The sequence below is a fragment of the Mangifera indica genome, chromosome 19 (genome assembly GCF_011075055.1).
Source record: "Mangifera indica cultivar Alphonso chromosome 19, CATAS_Mindica_2.1, whole genome shotgun sequence".
NCBI lineage: Eukaryota > Viridiplantae > Streptophyta > Magnoliopsida > Sapindales > Anacardiaceae > Mangifera > Mangifera indica.
In genome coordinates this window covers 11,080,742-11,096,097 of record NC_058155.1, presented here as the reverse complement: position 1 = coordinate 11,096,097, position 15,356 = coordinate 11,080,742, and the positions used below count along the sequence as shown (strand labels likewise).

At 35.0% G+C, this 15,356-nt stretch overlaps 1 protein-coding gene across 9 annotated transcripts; it reads right to left on the bottom strand.

Annotated features, from left to right (window-relative positions):
• Nucleotides 1–3,660: 3,660 nt before the first annotated feature.
• LOC123203191 (NAC domain-containing protein 83-like) lies at nucleotides 3,661–14,448 on the bottom strand. Of its 9 annotated transcripts, none has more exons than XM_044619429.1 (7): nucleotides 14,125–14,448; nucleotides 9,651–10,177; nucleotides 9,211–9,550; nucleotides 7,851–8,376; nucleotides 6,768–7,046; nucleotides 5,892–6,103; nucleotides 3,661–4,189 (listed from the first exon to the last, which is right to left on the bottom strand). In XM_044619429.1, the coding sequence occupies exons 4-6, from the start codon at nucleotides 8,343–8,345 to the stop codon at nucleotides 5,999–6,001; spliced, it is 879 nt and encodes a 292-aa protein (XP_044475364.1). In that variant the 5' UTR covers nucleotides 8,346–8,376; nucleotides 9,211–9,550; nucleotides 9,651–10,177; nucleotides 14,125–14,448; the 3' UTR covers nucleotides 3,661–4,189; nucleotides 5,892–5,998. The 9 variants fall into 9 exon arrangements, with proteins under 9 accessions (XP_044475364.1, XP_044475366.1, XP_044475365.1 ...); XM_044619431.1 differs by having other exon boundaries at nucleotides 7,851–8,275; XM_044619430.1 differs by having other exon boundaries at nucleotides 9,337–9,550.
• Nucleotides 14,449–15,356: the final 908 nt, after the last annotated feature.

Here is a 15,356-nt window from a genome sequence, read left to right as displayed (position 1 = left end):
TCTCTCTCGCTGTCTTTTGGTCCTATTTGTGCCTTTGGAGGTTTATTTTAGGCCACGAAAGCACACTCTAATATGTCCATATGGGAATTGCTTGCTTTGCTTTGCTTTGCTTGTATAAGCCATTGCGTAACACTCTTTTGAAAATTTTAATGATAAGATAAAAAAGAATGACGATTCCTCCACCAAAGGGAATATTAGAAACTTGCTATGCTTTTGACAATGAAATTAAATTAATTGAACCACCTAACTAGCCATTACAAGACAACTAAACCTATCTTTGTCTCATCGCGTGTTTGTAGTTTGAGGCAAAAATAATAAAAGAATAATATAAATTTGAGATTAGTATTAATTTGACTTTTCTTTGCCAAGAAAAATATAAAAGGAAACTCTTGAAGAATAGTTTAAGTGATAAAAAATAAAACTTCGTATATAAAAAAATATAAATTTAAATTTATTTAACGACTTATTAAAATCAAAATCGGTCATTGAAATTCTCGTTACAAAAAGAAAATAATAAGGGCATCCAAGGTTTACCGTAAAAATAATTATATATTTTAAATAATATTTTTTAATCTAAAATCAAATTCTATTAAAGTGAATTTACTATTTTATCCCTATAATTTAATTTTATAAAATAATAATATAATCACTAATTGATACAAAAATTCAAGGGAAAAAAAACCTTTAAATCTTTGAATTGCAAAAGAACATTGTTATTTCTCTTTCCTTTACTCTTATTCCCTTCTTCATTGAATCTTTGATTGGCCCCCCATCACCTCCCTTTCTCCAGCAACCCACCCCAGAATCTCAAGACTCTCAACTCGTTAATCTACCCTCTTTCCCATACCATTATCTTCTTCATGTCTTTCGTAACAACTTTTTGCCCTCAAAACTCTCCCTCTCATTTCCATTGGAGTTGTCATCTATGACTTCTTTTGATTGAGTTGTTAACAACTCCAACGATGATGAGAGAAAAGATTTCGAGAGTCAAACTCGTGATAATAATAGATTGTGTTAGTGGTAAAAGAGGTTATTAATTACTAAAGTTTTCAATGATTACGGAGATTAAACTATAAGATTTTAAACATTTAAAAATGATCAACCGATCATCTTTTAAATACGTAGAGGAGATTTATAAATGTTATTTTTTATTTTCATATAAAATACCTCGATGATGAAATTAATATTATACCCTTATAGCAATAGTTTTTTCTTATTTTAACCAAATCTAATTTTGAATAAAAAAATATTTTACATCGTTTAAAGGTAAAAAGGTGTTTTAAACCGATGTAAAAAATGTAATTTACTCAAATACTTGATACCATTCCATAGCATAGAAGGGATAAAAATTAGAGCAAAGTCAGAGAAAGCAAAGGGTATTAGTTGTTTGCAATTATGTGAAAGTCCGACTGAGTCAATCAATTTGTATGGTAGAAATGTTTATGACCCAAATTGGGTCTGCAATTACAGGAACACCAACGCTGACTAAGATGACACTAGCGCACACGAGACAAGAGCGTGTGTGCATATCAAGAGGGGGACTGGAGATTGAATCAATTTGTGATTATGATTATGCACATGCCACCTCTTTCTTTCCACGCAATTTCAATACTAACGAGATGGGAAAAGAAAGTGTGAAGAAAGTTAACAGCAACTACTAAAGGGAAGGGTCAAGATTGCCTCTTAGCTGTTGCCTTACCTCGCTACTTCCTATTTCTGTCTTCACTTCAAAAGCCCGAGTAATTATAAAGGAATAGAGGCCTTGTCAAAGCAAGGCTTCAGAGTAATGAGGGTGAAAAGTTGATTTTTCCACCACAGAAAGTGATAAAGAACTCTACTAACAACAGACAAAATTTAAGTTGAACAAGCCAGGTGAAGCAGCTGATACATAAAATTGCTTTCGATTTGCCATCATCCAATCAATCAGGCTCTTGATCCTTTTTATTGGGGCAAAATGTCCAAGGCTTTGCGAAGAATCTGCAAGCCAAACAACATAAAAAAAGCGCCACCTATCTAGTTGAATTCATAGTTATAAGAAAAAATTAATAGCGATAGAATTATTGCAACATGAGAATGACCTCAACAGTAACATAGTTCACCTCATTTCCATTGTATCAATAATAACATAGTTCAGCTCATTTCCATTGTATCAACAATAACATAGTTCATCACACTTCGCATTGTATCAGCAGTAACTTAATTCAAGTATCTTGATGAGTATCCACATGCACTTCAAAGTTATCATGGACAATCAATGCACAAGAACATCGAACTCTATAAATTCTTCCTCCAGGATTGATAGTAATCGGTGGGTCGCATCAGCATCAACAAACAAACCACCTCTAGCATACCAAGATGTACCAACCAGCATGACAGCACAGCACATAGAATTTCTTAAAGAATGTGCATGATTCAACGCAACACATGGTTAGAAATTGGTTAAATTTCATGAATGCACCGTGTATATTTGATGGAAAATAGAGTGGATTACCCAGATTAATAACTAAATATGTGTGTGCCTACTTTTAAGATAGCTAAAAATCACCAGGGTTTGAAAGTAGAATAACATGAGAAACCAATGGGGTAAAAAAAGTTTCCAAAGGACAGCTAATACTGAACCTCAGTGGCAAGATTTGTAGCATGGCATAATTATACCAGTGAATTTAATAAATTACATAAACTTCTTTCACATGAATTTGCTTGCTATTGCAAGATGCTATTAGCTGTCAGCAAAACCAGATACATGTAACCCATAGCAGCCAAAATAATGGTGTTTGATTGTCTAGAAATTGATTGAAAAATTATTCTATCTGCCGTCAACGTATGGAAACTGTAACAGGCGATACAACACCACTGCATGCAGTGTGGTTCATATGCTTCACACAGATATCCAACACAAAGCACCCATATTACAAAAATGTGACCATACCTTGTGAAAGAAAATGTGCAACTGTGATAGCAATTATTCTCGGTAAAAACTAAACACAGAAAAAAGCTATTATTTAAAAAAATAGGGAAAGAGTTTTGAAGTTACCTGCTCATTGGGTGGGATGCCTGATGGAAATTGAAAGCAGGTAAGAGAAACAAACCTAGAGCTGGCATGATTCTCTAGCTGACTAACCAATTTTATTCGTTAATCTGATGTATCATTTCTTTTTTTTTTTTTTACTTACCAAAACACAGGAAATGATACATCAGAAAAACAAATAAAATTGTATCATTTCAACAGATCTTTCATCATGCTCTTCAGCTTGAAAAATGTTAGGCGTAAGAAGTCCATCATGCTGAACACCAATGTGACGTACAGCAGAAACACTTTCATTTGCAACTGAACTTAAGCCAATCTCTGATAAGCTGTTTCCATCATGCGATTTAACAAATACTCTGTAGAGGACAAAAGAGCTCTGCAGAAAGGTGGAAATATTAGGTTACCGGCAGCAACAAAACAAAATCAACTAAGGGACAGACTTTTGGTAAGCCTAAAGTGAGGATAGTAAGAGACAGACTTTTGGTTTCATAACTAGTAGTTCAATGTGCTTGTGATGCGTACCTGCTCTGAAATTCTGCAGAAGCTGCTTCAGTCCTTGGTAGCCACCAAGCTGTCCTGCCAAGACTAAGAGAGCAGAGTGTATATTTTTGTAATGGTATTGGCAATTGTAATGAATTCAAGGACACAATGTAATGAGATTGGCTTTATTGATAATAAAAGGATTACAACTCAAATGGTTTGTGTTTTATTCTGAATACACAACTGAATCACCAAAAGATTATTACTGAAACACCAAAAGATAAACACCCTAAACACCCAAGGAATCTGGCTATATCCTGCCAGCTTCCTCCCTAGGCCTAAGCACCCCTAAAGCCTTTTTAGTTTGTATTTCCTTGATGCCTGCTTACATTGCTTGCTGCCACTTTTATAGCTGAATTCCTTCGCTCAAATCTGGCTTATTTGGTAATGCAATCTTGCTTATTTGGTAATATAGATGAGAATGAGCTGTCTGTAACCAATCCTGCTTATTTGGTAGCATAGATGAGAATGAGCTGTCTGTCTTATCCCAAATGCTTATCCAAGACAGACACTGATAATTTGCTTCCATTATCCAGGTAAGGCTGATTTGGAATTCCAACTGTCATGGCTGAGACTTGAGCTGTCGGAGAGTTTCCAGAATTGTTCCTTCTTTTGTATACCCTGTTGATAGGAGGTCTATTAGCTTGACAAGGAGTACATACACAATATCTATCATGAAAACTTTCCAAATTACTGAAACATACAACACTTTGTTGAGATTGGCTGACTGGAAAATCCAATAATTCAAATGTAAAACTAAATTAAGAAGCAGAAATCCCAGAAAAAAGCAGATGTATGCATCTAAAATCCTGACAACACTGAAGTAATTGCAACTAAGTTCTTCATAATTACCTTAATCACAACACAGACCTTTTTTTCAAGCATTTGATAAATGAATTTTAGCTCAAACAAATATGCTAAACAAAATCACAAACATTTGACTTGCACATATATTAAATGAGTTCCACATTCAGTGCAATAATAATCAGGTAGTCTACCCAAAACATGGAGAATTTCATCTGCACATAAAAATAGTAACTCTGAAACGTAACTAGAATTCACAAATTTCAGCAATCATATTTAAATACCTTGACATGGTGAACAAGTGCATACTCATACATGACCCAATCAGTCCCTACGGCAGTTTCTGTCGAATCCCCCAAATAAAATACAAAACTCATTTTCCTGCCCAAAATAACCTTCTCTCCTTTGTTATTGCTCTTCAATACTTCTCTAACTTTCTCTTTCTTTCTCCAATACCCATTCTTTACCCGTCAACTTTCTCTTCCATTTCTAGCCCTAACTTTGCAATAACAGTACTAGTGCCTCTTCCTTCCTCCATGACCGTACGTATAACATGCCTTATCAGGTAACTCATAAGGTTGACACTCACACAAATCCAATTCTTTTATCAAATCATTACCAAACGGATTACTGGTCTCAACAGCGTCTGAGTTTTTGTTGGTGAGGTAATAACAAAGAAGCTATTCATCGGAAGGGTAGAATTGGCAACCTGGAATAAGTGAAAATGACAACGTTTTAGCTCTGTTATCATTGTTCCCATTGTTGGTGTCTCCCATTGGATACATTTTGGACAGTTATGGTAACAATCTAACAAGAAGAGCCAGAATGGGAAAATTGCTTTAAGCTGCATTACCAAGATGCGTGTTCATGAAAGTTTCTTTCTGTAACAGATGTGACACTGTATAACAAATATGTATGCTTTCTTTAATTGTCATTTGTCCACTTGGATGTGAAATGTCTTTGTCCTACACGTGTCAAGTATCTGACTCATTTTCTGACAGGCAGGAAAAACTAGAGTGATAAGAGACTTGGTATTTGGAAAATGGAGAGCAGGTTTGACTTTTATGGCCTAGATGCCTGGTACACAATGAACTTGGAATAGACATGTTAAGGGCATCGGAAGGCCTAAGGTATGGCTAGGCTCCTTATTTTTGCACGGCTTGCAGGGACGATCCACAAAATTACAGGCCATGTTAAACTCACAGGTCATGCGGACTGTATCAGGGGCTTTGAAGTAACGGGATCAGCATGACAAGACTCATTAAAAAAAATACTTGGAAGTAAAAATTAATTAAATTACAAACTTTGGTGCACCTAACAATACAACACGTATGAACAAATGTAATGGCAATGTACAAGCTAACAGTTATGACATAAATATATGGACATTAACACTCAGCCACTAAGAAAAACAGGCAGAAAAACATATCACCAATCAAATAAAATAGAGAATCATGACAAGTCATTTATTATCAAGTTCAGGTCATCATAAATAATTTATCACCATCTCATTTAATACCATAACATAATAAGCACTTCCAATTCACAGGTCTGTGTTAGGAAGAGAGTATATAGTAAGGAACCATAATTAAGAATCTGAATGTACTTCAAAGTCATCATGGACAATCAATGCACAAGATCATCCAATTCCATGAAATCTTCCTCAAGAATTGATAGAAATTGTGGGGCTGCAGCAAACATGGCACCACTAGCAAAACCAGAAGAACCGACCTGCATGGCAGCATAGCACATAAATTTTTTTAAAGAATGTGCATGATTCAATGTAATAAATGGTTAGAAATTGGTTAAATTTATGAATGCACTGTAATATTTGACGGTAATGTGAGTGGATTACACAGATTAACCACTAACATGTGTGTGCCTCCTTTTAAGATAGCAGCTAAAAGTCACTAGAGTTTAAACTTTTCCTTTTAAGTAAAATAACATGAAAAACCAATGGGGTAAAAAAGCTTCTAATGGACAGCAAATACTGAACCTCAGTGGCAAGATTTGTAGTATGGCACAATTATACCAGTGCATTTAATAAATTTCATGAACTTCTTGCACACTAATTTGCTTGCAATTGCAAGATGCTATTAGCTGTCAGCAAAGCCAGATACATGTAACCCATAGCAGCCAAAATAATTGTGTTTAATTGACTAGAATTTGTTCCAAAATTTACTCTTTCTGCAATCTACATACTGAAACTGTAACAGATGATATAACACTTCTGCATGCAGTATGGTTCAAATGCGTCACACAGATATCCAACATAAAACACCTAAATTACAAAACTGTAACAATACCTAGTGAAAGAAGGTGTAAAAACTAAACAAACACACAGACACAAAAAAAGCTATTATTTTAAACAAACAGGGAAAACTTTTGAAGTTACCTGCTTGTCGGGTGGGGTGCCAGCCGGAAATTGAAAACAGGGATGAGAAACAGGCCTAGAGCTGGCATAATTATCTAGCTGACTATCATTTTTCCTGTCAACATATTTTTCATCATTCTCTTTAGCTTCAACAATGTTAGGCGTAACAAATCCATCATGCTGAACACCAATGTGACGTACAGCAGGAACACTTTCTTCTGCAACCAAACTTAAACCAATCTCTGATAACCTGTTTCCGCCAGGAGATTTAACAAATACTCTGCAGAGTACAAAAGAGTTCTGCAAAAAGGCAGAAATATTAGGTTCCAGCAGAAACAAAAGAAAATCAACTAAAAGCTAACACAAATCAGACTGGATTGGTAAAAAATATGCAAAATTAGGTTGGTCATTATGTCCTGAATAAAGATAAATTAAAAATGTAAACCCAGCACAAGTTCCCCACTAGAAGAGGGGATAAATAATCACACGGCCAGATGCTGTGTCAAGCAAGTATGATTACTTTGCCAGTTTCCAACCATGGCCAACTATCTAGAGGTTACATAGTAATGCAATAAGAATATGAAAGAAGGGAAAGACTTGGATTTAATGATTTTACTATTTTGAGGTCGAATATAGTGCTAAACCTAAAGAGAAGATAGTCTGCGGCAGACTCTTTTTAAGTTAACTAATACTTCAATGTGCTTTACAAGGACTACATACGCAATATCTGACATGAAAACTTTCTGAATCACATACACGTACAACACTTTTCAATAATTCAAAAGTAAAAACTAAATTAAGCAGCAGAAATCCCAGATAAATCAGATTCCTGACAAGAATGAACTAATTACAACTGGTTCTTCATAATTACCTTAATCACAACATAAACCTTTTTTCAAGCATTTGGAGAATGAATTTCAACTCAAACAAATACGCTAAACAAAATCAGAAACATTTGACTTCACACATTAACAAAAGTTCCACATTCAGTGCAATAACAATCAAGTGAGCCACCCAAATTATAGAGAATTTCATCTGAACATTAGAAAGGAAACTCTGATACATAACTAGAATTCACAAATTTTAACAATCACATTTAAATACCTTGATATGGTGAACAAGTGCATACTCATACATGATCCAATCAGTCCTCACAGCAGTTTCCATTGAATCCCCCAAATAAAACACAAAACTTGTTTTCCTCCCCAAAATAACATTCCCTCCTTCATTATTACTCTTCACTACTTCCCTAACTGTCCCTTTCTTTCTCCAATACCCATTCTTAACCTCACAACTTTTTCTTCCCTTTCTAGCCTCAACTTTGCAGTAACAGTACCAATGCCTCTTCCTTCCTCCGCGACCGTACGTATAACACACCCTCTCCGGTAACTCAAAAGGTTGATACTCAAACAAATCTAGTTCTTTTATCAAATCATAACTGAACGGATTACCGGGTTTATCAGCATTTGAGTTTTTGTTAGTGAGGTAATAACTGAGAATCTGTTCATCAGAAGGGTAGAATCGGCAACCTGGAGGAAGTGAAAATGACATTGCTTTAGCTCTGTTATCGTTGTTGCTGTTGTCGTTGGTGTCTCCCATTGGATGCCTTTTGCACAGTTATGGTAAAAATCTAACAAGAAGAGTCAGAATGGGAAATTTTCTTCAGGTTTTAAACAGAGTGACCAAGAAGCGTGCTCATGAAGTTTCTTTCTGCAATAGATTTGATACTGTGTAACAACGGTGCATGTTTTCTTTACTTGTCATTGGTCCAATAGGACTGTCAAATATCATTGTCCTACACGTGTCAGGTATCTGACTCTTATCCTGACAGCCAAGAAAAAACTAGTGAAAAGAGACTTGTTACTTGGAAAATGGAGAGCAGGCTTGACTTTAATGGCCCAAACACCCAGTACACTATGAACCCGGAATACACATGTTTAGGATGTTGGACGGCCTATGTATGGCTAAGCTCCCTGTTTTTGCACGGCCTGCAGGGATAGTCTGCAAAATTACGGGCCATGTTAAGCCCGCAGGTCATGCAGGCCGTATCGGGGGCCTTAAGGTAAGGTGTACTAGTCAGTCTGACACGACAAATTAAAATAAATAAAAAATTAATTAAATTACTAATTTTGGTGCATCTAACAAAACAACACATATGAACAAATGGAATGGCAATGTACAAGCTAACAATTATGACACATAAATATGGACATTAACACTGAACAATTAAGAAAAACAAGCAGAAAAACATATCTCCTATCAAATATAAAGAGAGAAACATGACAAGTCATTTGTTATCAGTTCAGGTAATCATAAATAATTTGTCACCATCTTATTTAATGCCATAACATAAGCACTTCCCATATACAGGTCTGCTGTTAGGAAGAGAGTACAAAGTAATGAACCATAATTAAGAATCTGAATATAACCCCATGGCAGAAAGTTTTTAGAATCCATAACTTACGATAATTCATCTGCCAAAGCAGTAAGTTGGCCTTCTAGAAAAATCCATAATTGAGATAACTTTAACTACTTCTGCACAAAGAAAGTTCATAAAAAAAAAAACAGAATATTTTAAAGGAATAGAGACCTTGTCAAAGCAAGGCTTCAGAGTAATGCGCGGGAAAAGTTGATTTTCCAACAATGAAAGTGATACAGAACTCCACCATCAACAGATAAAATTTAAGATGAACAAGCCAGGTGAAGCAGCTGATACTAAAATTGATTTCGACTTGCCATCATCCAATCAATCAAGATCTTGATCATTTTTATTAGGGCAAAATGCCCACGACTTTAAGATGAATCTGCAAGCCAAACCACATCAAAAAGTGCAACTTGCTTAGTTAAATTCATAGTTACAAGAAAAAATTAATTGCAAGAGAGATATTGCAACATGAGAATGACCTTGACAAGCAAAGCAGTCCCGCTGAAAAATCTCTCTCAACTTCAAGAATGACAGTACATTTCCTCATCTAAAGTTTGACATGTTTTCTTCAATAAATAAACTGCGTGTAATTCTTTAGGTGGGTCATGAAAACCCTCTTTCTTTTGCTGGAAGTTAAATCCTATATCGGATCCATTATATCAACAATAGCTTAAATCACCTCATTTCCAATGTATACACAGTAGCATAATTCACCTCATTTCCATTGTATCAATAGTAACATAATTCACCTCATTTTTATTTTATCAACAATAACATAGATCACCTCATTTCCATTGTTTCAACAGTAACTTAATTCATCACATTTAGCATTGTATCAACAGTAAATTGATTCAAGTATCTTGATGTGTATCCAAACATACTTCAAAGTTATCATGGACAATCAATGCACAAGATCATCCAACTCTATGAAATCTTCCTCCAGAATTGATAGTAATTGTGAGGCTGCAGCAAACATGGCACCACTAGCAAACCCAGATGAACCAACCTGCATGGCAGCATAGCACATAAATTCTTTTAAAGAATGTGAATGATTTAATGTAATAAATGGTTAGATATTGGTTAAAATTCAGGAATGCACTGTTATATTTGACAGAAATGTGGGTCGATTACCCAGATTAACCACTAAAATATGTGTGTGCCTCCTTTTAAGATAGCAGCTAAAAGTCACTAGAGTTTAAACTTTTTCTTTTAAGTAGAATAACATGAGAAACCAATGGGGTAAAAAAGCTTCCAATGGACAGCAAATACTAAACCTCAGTGGCAAGATTTGTAGTATGGCATAATTATACCAGTGCATTTAATAAATTTCATAAACTTCTTGCACACTAATTCACTTGCAATTGCAAAATGCTATCAGCTGTCAGCAATACCAGACACATGTAACCCATAACAACCAAAATAATAGTGTTTAATTGTCTAGAATTTGATCCAAAATTTACTCTTTCTGCAAACAACACACTGAAACTGTTAACAGATGATATAACACTTCTGCATGCAGTATGGTTCAAATGCTTCACACAGATATCCAACATAAAGCACCTAAATTACAAAACTGTAACTTTACATTGTGAAAGAAGACGTGAAATTGTGTCAGCAATCATTCCGGGTAAAAAAACTAAAAACAGACACAGACAGAAAAAAAAGCTATTATTTTAAACAAATAAGGAAAATTTTTGAAGTTACCTGCTTGTTGGGTGGGGTGCCAGCCGGAAATTGAAAGCAGGGAAGAGAAATAGGCCTAGAGCTGGCATGATTATCTAGCTTACTAACCAATTTTATTTGCATTTCTGATATATCATTATTCCTGTCATCATGTTTTTCATCATTCTCTTTAGCTTCAACAATGTTATGCATAAGAAAGCCATCATTCTGAACACCAATGTGACGTACAGCAGAAACACTTTCTTCTGCAACCGAACTTAAACCAATCTCTGATAAGTTGTTTCCACCATGAGATTTAACAAATACTCTGCAGAGTACAAAAGAGTTCTGCAAAAAGGTGGAAATATTAGGTTCCAGCAGCAACAAAAGAAAATAAACTAAAAAGTAACACAAATCAGACTGGAATGGTATAGAACATGCAAAATTAGGTTGGTCATTATGTCCTGAATAAAGATAAATTTAAAATGTAAACCCAGCACAAGTTCCCCAATAAATGGGGGGACAAATAATCACTCGGCCAGATGCTGAGTCAATCAAGTATGATTACTTTGCCAGTTTCCAACCGTTGCCAACTTTCTAGAGGTTACAAAGTAGTAAAGCAATAAGAATATGTGAGAAGGGAAAGATTTGGATTTAATGATTTTAAATACCTAAAGTGAAGATAGAATGATTTTAAATACCTAATGATTCAGTGCAATAGCAATCAAGTAGTCAACCCAAATCATAGACAATTTCATCTGAACATAAAAAAAGAAACTCTGATACATAACTAGAATTCACAAATTTTAACAATCACATTTAAATACCTTGACATGGTGAACAAGTGCATACTCATACATGATCCAATCAGTCCTCACGGTAGTTTCAGTCGAATCCCTCAAATAAAACACAAAACTCGTTTTCCTCCCCAAAATAACCTTCCTTCCTTTGTTATTACTCTTCACTACTTCTCTAACTCTCCCTTCCTTTCTCCAGTACCCATTCCTCACCTCCCAACTTTTTCTTCCATTTCTAGCACCAACTTTGCAGTAAAAGTACCAATGCCTCTTCCTTCCTCCGCGACCGTACGTATAACACGCCTTCTCCGGTAACTCGTAAGGTTGACACTCATACAAGTCTAGTTCTTTTATCATATCATAACCGGACGGATTACCGGTTTCATCAGCGTTTAAGTTTTTGTTAGTGAGGTAATAACAGAGAAGCTGTTCATCGGAAGGGTAGAATCGGCAACCTGGAGGAAGTGAAAATGGCATCGTTTTAGCTCTGGTATCGTCGTTGCCGTTGTTGCTGGTGTCTCCCATTAGATACGTTTTGCACAGTTATGGCAAAAATCTAACAAGGAGAGCTAGAATGGGAAATTTTCTTCAGGTTTTAAGCTGCGTGTCCAAGGTGCGTGCTCATTAAGTTTCTTTTTGCAATAGATGTGATACTGTATAACAGAGGTGTAAGTTTTCTTTACTTGTCATTGGTCCACTTGGAGAGTGAAACATCTTTTCCTACACGTGTCAAGAATCTGACTCTTATCCTGACGGGCGCGGGAAAGGTAATGTGAAAAGAGACTTCGCGTTTGGAAAACTGATCGCAGGTTTGACTTTTGTGGCCCAGCCGCCCAGTACACTATAAGCCCGGAATAGATACAGGAACCACGGTACCAAAAAGCTTGTTGCCATTGCAGGAATAGTAAAACCACAAATTTCTATTGGCTGATTTTTTTTAAATTTAGATACCCACTCCTAAATTAAATTTTATTAAAAATTTTGATTAAAAATAAAAATAAAATCATAATTTAATAAAAAATTTAAAAAACTTTCATTACATATTTCCCCTTCAATTTTAAAATCTCACATTTCCTCCTTCCAAATTTTCTTTTAAAGTTTAAAAAATAACAATTTCTCCCTAAAGTTTTCTCTCATTTTCTCTAATGATCTATTTCTTCACGACTGTCACCCGACCTTCCCTCTTTTTCTCTGTCGATACTCCTGCTTCTTCCCTTCTTCTTTATCAAAGACGGAGACCATTGTCTCCACTTTAAACGAAAACTCTTCATCTTCATTTCAAACGAAGATGTTTTGTTTTTATCTGAGATAGAGACTACGATTTCCATCTTTGACAAAGAAGAAGGGAAGAAGCAGGAGCAGCGATGGAGAAAAAGAGGGAAGGCTGGCTGCTAGAGAGAAGAAGAGAAAACTTTAGAGGCAAAATTACCGCTTTTCAACATTTGAAAAAAAATTTGGGGGGGAAAAATTAGATTTTAAAATTGGGGAGGGGGGGAATGTAATAAAAATTTAGTTTTTAAAATTTTTTTGTTAAATAATGATTTTACACCTAACCCTAATTGAGATTTTTAATATAATTTGATTTATTAATGAATGTTTGGGTTTTTGAAAGTTAAAAGACGAAAATTTGAAATTTTGCTATACCTTAAATGGTAACAAGTCTTTTGGCCTTTTTTCAATATGATTTATAGGGTACAATTCATAAAATTATGATTCCATCAAACTTATGAACTATATGGATCATACTTGAGGCTTTAGATAAGATTCGTTGGTTCATTAAAAAAATATTAAATTTTTATAATTTAATATTGGCCAAAGGACTTATTTCCATCCAAAGTATGTTATATTATCAAGTTTTTATCTTTTAATTTTAAAAATTATAGTATCCACCAATGAACTGTTAAAATTAATGAAACTCTAACTTTTTAAAATTTTATTTCTTTTCCCCTATAAATCATAAAAACTAATCATTTTCCCTGTATATCAAGTTTTAAAAAATAATATTTCTTTTCTAAGGTTTAGTTTTTAAACTCCAACACCATTTTTGGCACCATCACCAGTAGTCTCTCCCTCTTGAAGTTTTCTTTCCCTCCAACGATTTCTCTTTTTTCACCTGAACCTCTTACCGATATCGATTAAAGTTTAGAAAACGAAAACAAAGATCTCGTCTTTGTTTGAGAAAATGATTATTTTCCCAAAAGAAGACAAGAATTATTCTTTGTCTTCTTTTGGGAAGACAATCATATTCCTAGATGAAGATGAGATTTTCGTTTTACTCTGGGAAGACGAAGAGTCGTCTTCTTGACTTTAATCGTGGTTGATCGGAGGTTTAGGTGAGATGAGAGAGATCACTGGAGGAAGAGGAAGCATTGGGAAGGGAGAGGTCATCGACGATGACACTTGAGTTTGAAAATTAAATCGTAAGGAAGAAATATCATTTTTTAAAACTTGATCAAGGAATAAACTATTAATTTTTAAGGTTTTTCTGGGATACCTGCTTGTTGGGTGGGTTGCCAGCCGGAAATTGAAAGCAGGGTAGAGAAACAAGCCTAGAGCTGGCATGATTATCTAGCTGACTAACCAATTTTATTTCAATTTCTGATCCATCATTTTTCCTGTCAACATGTTTTTCATTATTCTCTTTAGCTTCAACAATGTTAGGCGTAAGAAAGCCATCATGCTGAACACCGATGTGACGTACAGCAGAAACACTTTCTTCTGCAACCGAACTTAAACCAATCTCTGATAAGCTGTTTCCACCATGAGGTTTAACAAATACTCTGCACAGTACAGAAGAGTTCTGCAAAAAGGGAGAAATATTAGGTTCCAGCAGCAACAAAAGAAAATCAACTAAAAGGTAACGCAAAATCAGACTGGATTGGCATAGAACATGCAAAGTCAGGTTGGTCGTTATGTCCTGAATAAAGATAAATTAAAAATGTAAACCCAGCACAAGTTCCTAATAAATGGGGGGATAAATAATCACATGGCCAGATGCTGTGTCAAGCAAGTATGATTACTTTTCCAGTTTCCAACCATTGCCAACTTTCTAGAGGTTACAAAGTAGTAATGCAATAAGACTAGAAGAGAAGGGAAAGATTTGGACTCAATGATTTTTACTATTTTTAGGTCGAATATAGTGCTGAACCTAAAGTAAAGATAGTATGTGGCACTCTTTTTTAGTTAACTAATAATTCAATGTGCTTTACAAGGACTACATACACAACATCTGACATGAAAACTTTCCGAATTACATACACATACAACACTTTGCTGAGATTGGCTGAAAGAAAAATTCAAGAATTCAAAAGTAAAAACTAAATTGAGCAGCAGAAATCCCAGATAAATCAGATTCCCGACAAGAATGAACTAATTACAACTAGTTCTTCATAATTACCTTAATCACAACATAAACCTTTTTTCAAGCATTTGGTGAATGAATTTCACCTCAAACAAGTATGCTAAACAAAATCACAAACATTTGACTTCGCACATTAACATAAGTTCCACATTCAGTGCAGCAACAATCAAGTAGTCCACCCAAATCATAAAGAATTTCATCCGAACATAAAAAAAGAAACTCTGATACATAACTAGAATTCACAAATTTTAACAATCACATTTAAATACCTTGACATGGTGCTCAGTCCTCGCGGCAGTTTCTGTCGAATCCCCCAAATGGAAGGGAAAGTTGGAAGGTAAAGAATGGATACTGGAGAAAGGAAG

Excerpts from the sequence above, each read along its gene's own strand:
- LOC123203191 (XM_044619426.1), bottom strand. The coding sequence starts at position 12,155 with ATGGGAGACACCAGCAACAACGGCAACGACGATACCAGAGCTAAAACG. Across the intron at positions 11,182-11,660 it reads CACTTGTTCACCATGTCAAG|AACTCTTTTGTACTCTGCAG; the intron begins GTATTTAAATGT and ends ACCTTTTTGCAG. Across the intron at positions 6,104-10,875 it reads GCACCCCACCCAACAAGCAG|GTCGGTTCTTCTGGTTTTGC; the intron begins GTAACTTCAAAA and ends GCTGCCATGCAG.